Source organism: Budorcas taxicolor, chromosome 13 (genome assembly GCF_023091745.1).
Source record: "Budorcas taxicolor isolate Tak-1 chromosome 13, Takin1.1, whole genome shotgun sequence".
NCBI classification, from domain to species: domain Eukaryota; kingdom Metazoa; phylum Chordata; class Mammalia; order Artiodactyla; family Bovidae; genus Budorcas; species Budorcas taxicolor.
Genome location: NC_068922.1, coordinates 20,016,781 through 20,024,213, shown reverse-complemented (window position 1 = coordinate 20,024,213; position 7,433 = coordinate 20,016,781). Strand labels below are relative to the sequence as shown.

General features: G+C 34.4%; 1 protein-coding gene across 1 annotated transcript; it reads right to left on the bottom strand.

Annotated features, from left to right (window-relative positions):
* Nucleotides 1-1,320: 1,320 nt before the first annotated feature.
* On the bottom strand, nt 1,321-6,507 carry ARL5B (ADP ribosylation factor like GTPase 5B). Its single transcript, XM_052651199.1, has 4 exons — nt 6,360-6,507; nt 3,932-4,015; nt 2,394-2,545; nt 1,321-1,369 (listed from the first exon to the last, which is right to left on the bottom strand). Exons 1-4 carry the CDS (start codon nt 6,501-6,503, stop codon nt 1,321-1,323), a joined length of 429 nt encoding a protein of 142 aa, XP_052507159.1. The 5' UTR covers nt 6,504-6,507.
* Between the last annotated feature and the right edge of the window lie 926 nt (nt 6,508-7,433).

Sequence of the window (7,433 nt, the reverse complement as noted above, 5' to 3'; positions counted from 1 at the left end):
TACAATACTTCCCCCCTCTCTTAAGGTATGCACTATTTAGATTACTGTTCGTATTAGACACTGCCTTAAAAATGTTTTAATGCTAGCCAATAAAATAAACTTTTGCTAGATTATGAGTTTTTAACTAGCAAAAATTTTTCTTAAGTTGTTAGTGTATTAAACTTGCGTTTCATAGTAATATTCTAAAAGCCACAATTAAGTTCAGCAGTTTCCTATAATCTAGTAAAAGATTTTAGAACATGACGTATAATTACACAAATGGCAATTGTTTCAAGCCTATTACACTACAACAGATTTAAGGAAAGTCGTATGGATTTTTTTAAGTAATATACTGCTGGTGGTAGAGATGCTATCACACGATTTGAAATTCTAAGAAATAAAATGAACTGTTTATTCTTCTGCTTTTTAGCTACTGCCCAAAGCAGATGAAACAGTTAACTTTTTGCTGATAATAAAGTTGTTTGTAATTAATAGTAAAAATATATTTCAAGTGCCTTGTTATATTTTCAGTGCTGGTATACTTTAGTACTTTCTGATAGTTATATATGCATTGAATAATGTGACATTCTTAAAAATACCATATTTAATCAAAGTATTTACTATCAAAGTTGGGCTTTGAAATAAATATTTTACTATTATTAGTTTTTAACCAAAACCAATCCCATGTTGTAGGCTGAAAACTGAACTTAATTCTTCTAAGATAAACACCCTTCTTAACTGAGATGATACTAGAAACTTAAAATTATTCCATGACTTGCAATAACGTGGGGTAAAGCAACTCATTTAAAAGGCAGGTCTCATGATTTTCATCCACTCCTTAAATATATATCTTTTAGCATATTTCTTTCTCTATAATAAAGTTCTGTCCAAAAGTAAGTGGTTTACAGAGGGAACAAATATTTAGTGCTGGATAAGTTTGCAAACAGTACCTGACAATTTCCACAACTGGTAATTATCTGGTAGCGGGAGGGAACAGTCAAGAAATGAAAAGAAACTGGTCATTAAAGTTATTACAATATTTCAGAAAACATTAAACATATGACAAATATTTCTTAAAAGGCAGTCGTTGAATAATTAGAATAAGCAGTCTGAAGAATTCTGTTGCTGAAAACAGTTATACATTATGTTTATCCAACTGAAGATTAGTGCATTAAAAAAAAATTTAAGTAAAAATCTTTTATGTTCCAGTTCAGCTGCACTTGATTCAAGTGTTGCTCACAGAGGTTTGTGTTGTTATAAATTAATTAAACATGCTGCTGCTTTAGCAGCCAAATGTACTAGGTTCATGTCACAGAATAGAGTCTCTTTCGAGCAAAAAAGTTATCTCACACCAATCCGGGAGGTCATCCACTCTAGACCTTGGCATAACCTGAAACAGAAAGCAAAAGTCTTCTCAAAATAAAAAAACTATACATTAAGAACTGAAAGCATCCTTTAAGTCTACTATAAGTATACTTTAACAAGTATAGGTCCAAACATCAACATATAGCTACTATATTACAAGTTATTTCTAGTATGAGAAATAATCAGAAGGTCAGTTTGATTTGAGGATAAGTAAGTTCCTAGAAGTTCCTAGAAATAAACTGGGTAGTCCATATATAATACAATGGGTTCTCCTCAGCCTACTATGTCTAAATGTAAGTTCTTAGAAAAGGAGGAATACATTAGAATGGCATTTTTCTTAATTGTTCATTGTTTACAAGTGTGCCTCCCAAAATGACTCCTGATAAGAAAGACATGCTGCTGCTGCTGCTAAGTCACTTCAGTCATGTCCAACTCTGTGCGACCCCAGAGACGGCAGCCCACCAGGCTCCCCCGTCCCTGGGATTCTCCAGACAAGAACACTGGAGTGGGTTGCCATTTCCTTCTCCAATGCATGAAAGTGAAAAGTGAAAGTGAAGTCGCTCAGTCGTGTCTGACTCCTAGCGACCCCATGGACTGCAGCCCACCAGGCTCCTCCATCCATGGGATTTTCCAGGCAAGAGTACTGGAGTGGTGTGCCATTGCCTTCTCCAAGAAAGACATGCACTCTTGTGGAAAGCTGGGAGTTTAGACTTAATTTCTTTGACGTCTCCTCTTTTATTCTGGTTACATTAGATTTCTCCCAGTTAATGAATGACACAAGTAAGAAATAAACAACAACTGAAAATCTAGATTGTAAAAACTTTCTTCAAAAGTTTGTTCTTGCCCCCTTTTGGTAAAACATTCCATTTACACTAAACGTTACCAAAAAAATTGTTGGTAACTTAGTTAAATTGTAATTTAGCAGTAGCAATTGAGTCAAATTCTTTCAACCTGAGTCACCATAAGAACAAAAATGGAACAGGATTCAAAGAAGAAAGCAAGTTGGTGGAACACACTTGTAAGAAATTTGAAAGAAGTCACATACTCACCCTTCTCCTGTTAAAGCACAGCAGGACTGAATGTGCCATGGATGATCCTTAATTGAGCTGAGGGTGAGGTATTTAGAGATTTCAGCTGCTGTCATACACCCTTTCATATCCTGTTTATTGGCAAAGATAAGGACTGCGGCCTTCCGTAAATCCTGCAATCAACATGAAATATTTTATTAACGTTTTAATTTTATATTGGAGTACAGGCAATGAATAATGCTGTGATAGTTTCAGGTGGACAACAAAGGGACTCAGCCATATATATACATGTATCTATTCTCCCCCAATGAAATATTTATAATATGTCAAATATCACAATTCAAAAGAAAACTAATGGAGCAGGAGGGTAGAATAGGCCCTATGGAACAATTCTAATGAAATCTCTGTACTTTAAAATAATCAGGCACTAATCATTTAAAAGTTTTGTTGAAATAAAAAATGATGTCAAAGAACCATGATTTAATGATTCACTCTAAAAAAGACATTAAACTAATACAAGCTGGATATTAAAAGTTATTTTTCTGTTGTTGGTCCAAATGGGTCAAGCTAAAAGTAAAATAAACCTGAATCTGAAATAATGACTTAAAATTATCTGAGCAATATTCTAGTAGGTGAATATAGTATACTATACAATCTCTCCAGGATTTAAAGGAGAGTACTGAAGGTGAGGGGTGGGCAATACTGCTAATTAGTCTGTCCAACCGAAGCTCACTGATTAACGTTCACTGCAGAACTGGAAACACTGGAAGTAACTTCAATGTTCATTAACAGAAGAACAGATCAAGTGCAGCATATATACTTAGAGTAAAATTCTATATAGTTGTTGACGGGCACATAAAACTGAAGTAATGATGTGCACAGTAATAGTATGCATAAAAGTCACTACTTTTAGAACGGTGTCATCTTTCAGGATCCTCTCAAAGAGAAGGGAAGAAAATCAGATTGGAGAGATCTCATAAGGTATTTAACATCTTATATTGAGTGGTAGCTACGTAAATGTTTTACTTTCTAAGTCTTCTGTATATATGAACTATTTAGAATTAAGCGACCCCATGGATTGTAGCCTGCCAGGTTCCTTTGTCCATGGGATTTTCCAGGCAAGAGAATACTGGATTGGGCTGCCATTTCCTCTGCCAGGGGACCTTCCTGACCCAGAGATTAACCTTCACCTCCTGCATTGGCAGGAGGGTTCTTTACCACCGAGCCACCAGGGTAGCCCATTATAAACTATAGAGAGGAAAAGATCTTAACTTTTCCATTCTCTTGCCACAATTTATCAGACTTTTTAAGGTATGAACAAGTAGTTTTAACTGTGAAAATTATTTTCAATTAACAGCATCAGTCTCCAGATTAATGTGTTAGGTTTTCTTAAGTTTGATAAAGTATTAAAATTTTTTGACTTCATGACTTTCATCAGTTTGATATATAAAACTTTGTTAATGAAGAAATAACCAACAGCAGAGCTCACTAATCTTTGTGAAAACACAAAAGCAGTATATGGATAGCTTACTCCATTTATGTTTGTTTTCAAAATTTACCTCGTGAGCCAACATTCTGTACAATTCTTCTTTCGTAATAGCTAGTCGTTCCCTGTCAATGCTATCAACCACAAGAATGATGAACTAGAAGACAAGTAAAAAGAAAGAAAATTGAATGGGATATTCGTGTTTTCTGCAAAACTACTCTAAGTGCTAGAAGTACTTTCTACTATGGCAATATCATCACTACAAAACTGGTCTTTTTCATCATAAAGAATTTGTATTATACTGAATCACATCAAGCAGTAAAATCCAAATGTTAATAAGAAAAATAACTCACAACTCCAATAAATAAAAACCACGATGCAGTTTATTTTTTTAAAGTGATATTTGAATATATAATATGCCCTTAATATATATACTAAGATTTACTTTAAAATGCAAGTAGTAAAAGGTATTTTTAAAAAAGAAAGCCACAGTCTTAAAAAAAAGTAATAGTAATTTAAATAACTCACTAAAACTTAAAAAAAATTTTTTACATAAAATATCAACAATAGAAGGGCAAGAAAAATGTGTTAAATGGAAATATATATATACACACTTGGATGTTACTAATACTCTAAGAGAACAGGAGAAAGCTATTGATTATGGTGTAAATAAAGAAAGGTGTGTTACATATTTAAAATTAAGCATCTTTGATAAGAAAAATAAGATACAATGAGAAACGCCCCCTAAACTGAACATCTTATACAGAAGAAAAAGAAATGAGACTAAATATTTTGAGGGTTATAGAAGAGCAATCAAAAACACAGGAAGGGTAGAGTCATATTGTCCAAATGACCTTACAATTAGGGAAAAGAAACAAACAGAGCAATTCGAGCACAAACTATCAAGAGCTTATAAAGAGATAAAAGGAAATCTAAAACCAGGGGATAAATATAAGAAATATGGGCAAGTCAGAATAGACAGAATACGGGGAAGTAACTCTGTAAGTTAAAGAAGGAAGGTGTCAGAAATTAGTCAATGACTGTGTAACTTACTGTATGGAGGTATTTCAGCTTTTAAATGACGCCTCCATGTAAACAATTTAAGAAGCAAGATAAGAAGGATGAACAAAGTGAACAAAAATCACTATGTAGATAAAATCTCTACCTAAGAATCTAAGACTGCAAATGCTATGTGCTATGCTACTGTGCTACATGGAAGGCCAAAAAAGTTCTCTGTAGTAATTTTGACATTCTTGTAGAAACAGTTTCTAAGGACAATTCATGTAAGTGGAGTCACTAATAATAATACATTATTAGTGAAGTCTTTTTATGTCAACAAACTGAAAAACTATCATTTAGAAATGTTATCAGTACATATGAATCAGCTGGAGCCAACTTTGATCTATTCACCAAAGGTAACTGCTCCTTTCAGACTTGGAGTTAACTGTGAGCTTTGAAGAAATTACAGCTATGTTAAAATGTTGTTCTTCCCTTATTCTAACACATTTTAGTTTCAGAATGTTAATTTACTATGTTATGTAGAAATATAACTAACCTATAACCATAAATATTAGCTTATCAACCTATCCTCCCCTTGCAAATAAAAATAATTAAGCACTACTACAACTGCTAAATATCTATGATATGCTATCATGGTTTGACCAGTCACACACTGCACTAGAATATATACACACATACACATAGGCTATTATATTATAAATCTAGAGGAATTTTTTTTTTAATTTTAAAAGACAAATTATTCACCAAAAATTCCTTGCATCAATACTCCCACCTCCTCTGCAACTCCTTCTCAAAAAAAAAGTCAATTTTTAAGAGGTTTCGTTACAGAAAAAGTAACTGGTTTGGTGTACCTCTTTGTAAAGAAAAACTATGGATGCAATTGTGCATTAGTATTCCTGAAGATAAACCTCTCTCAATAGCACTGAACTTTTTTTTTTTAAAGAATTTGCCTCTAAAAAGATTAAATAAACACAAATATAAAAGATATTCCAGATTTGCTTCCTAGGTTGACTCAAATAATGAAATAAGTGACAGCGAATGCTGGGAGGATGGCTTGCAAATCATTTGCTTTTTATTTAAAATATAATCTCACCAAAAATGTGAATGTTCAATTCATGTGATTTAAAACTCCTGTATTAAATTATGCTTAAAATATTGTATTCCCCTCTAACCACAGCCTCTTCTAAGGCTGGGAAAGGTTATATAGCTTATCCTGGTGTCCACGTCCTCCAGCAATAGAGATACTACAGTATTAGCCTAAGGATGAATTGAGAGAGCCAAGCAACAGTAAACTCCACTAGTGATAGCTCCCACTATTCTTCCAACTTGCCTTTCCTCTTTAATTTGAAAACCTCCAATTCCTCACAGAAAAAGAATGTTATTGAAAGGGAACTGTCACTATGCCTTCTGTACAGCCTATCTGTTTTCTGGGTTTACTCTTTGGTTCTTCTCATTCAAATTCAGAAGTAACCTCAGTATACCTCTGTATTTGAGTAATACGTGTTCCAGGATGATCGAAGTGACTCTTGACCACCAATATCCCACATAAGAAAATGAGTGTTCTTCACAACTATTTCTTCAACATTGCTTCCTATGGTTGGAGATGTATGAACCACTTCATTCATTAAGCTGTTAAAAGACAGACACCATAAAAACTCTTGTAAATCTTGAGAACCCAAAGCAACTGTTATCTCTGTATTTTCATATGAATCCACCTTTTTTTACTTGCACCAATGATGGTAATCACTAGCAATAAAAATAGAACTTTGCAGAACATTTGTGCAAACAAATACCTACACAAACAACAACTGAAGGAATGCTTTTTGGCTCTTAGAATAAACTACAGGCTTGATCTGGACACAACTGCGTGGAGTGAAAGTGCATTTTGTGGCCAGAATTCCAACAGTCCCATGTCCTCTTATCAGTTAGAGCAGAACCAATCCCCTAGGCCGAAAGAGCAAATTTCTAGGTGACTGTGTCATCTATACTTGTAAAGTAGTAACCAACGAATAGTAAGTAGGCTATCATTTTTTAAAGACTGTCTACATGAGAAAACTGACACTTGGTTCAGCCATAAAGATTACTGGATGTCTATTAACTAAAACTATAGTCGATGTGCCATTCTGTTCTGGGCTCGAGTATGGTGGTTGTTTAAGTCACTAAGTCATGTCTGACTCTTGCGACCCCACAGACTGTAGTCTGGCAGGCTCCTCTGTCCATGGGATTCTCCAGGCAAGAATACTGGAGTGGGTTGCCATTTCCTTCTCCAGGGGATCTTCCCGACCCAGGGATCAAACCCGGGTCTCCTGCATTGCGGACAGATTCTTTACCAGCTGAGCTACAAGGGCTTGAGATCATCTTAAAGAGTATCTACGTGAGAAAGCTAACACTTGGCTCAGCCATAAAGATTACTAGATGTCTATTAACCAAAACTATAGTCGATGGGCAAATGAAAATACACTGATGTTCATATCACGTGTATTATCATCATCATCCTATTAATCAATTAATTCAACAAAATTTATCTGCCTATAATATGTCAGTACTATGTTGGA

What these genes read in the sequence shown, in the direction of transcription:
- ARL5B (XM_052651199.1), bottom strand. Translation starts at nt 6,503, where the DNA reads ATGAATGAAGTGGTTCATACATCTCCAACCATAGGAAGCAATGTTGAA. An exon ending in ACAGAATGTTGGCTCACGAG is followed by an intron (nt 2,546 to 3,931) that starts GTAAATTTTGAA and finishes TGTTGATTGCAG; the next exon opens with GATTTACGGAAGGCCGCAGT. An exon ending in TGTGCTTTAACAGGAGAAGG is followed by an intron (nt 1,370 to 2,393) that starts GTGAGTATGTGA and finishes TTTCTGTTTCAG; the next exon opens with GTTATGCCAAGGTCTAGAGT.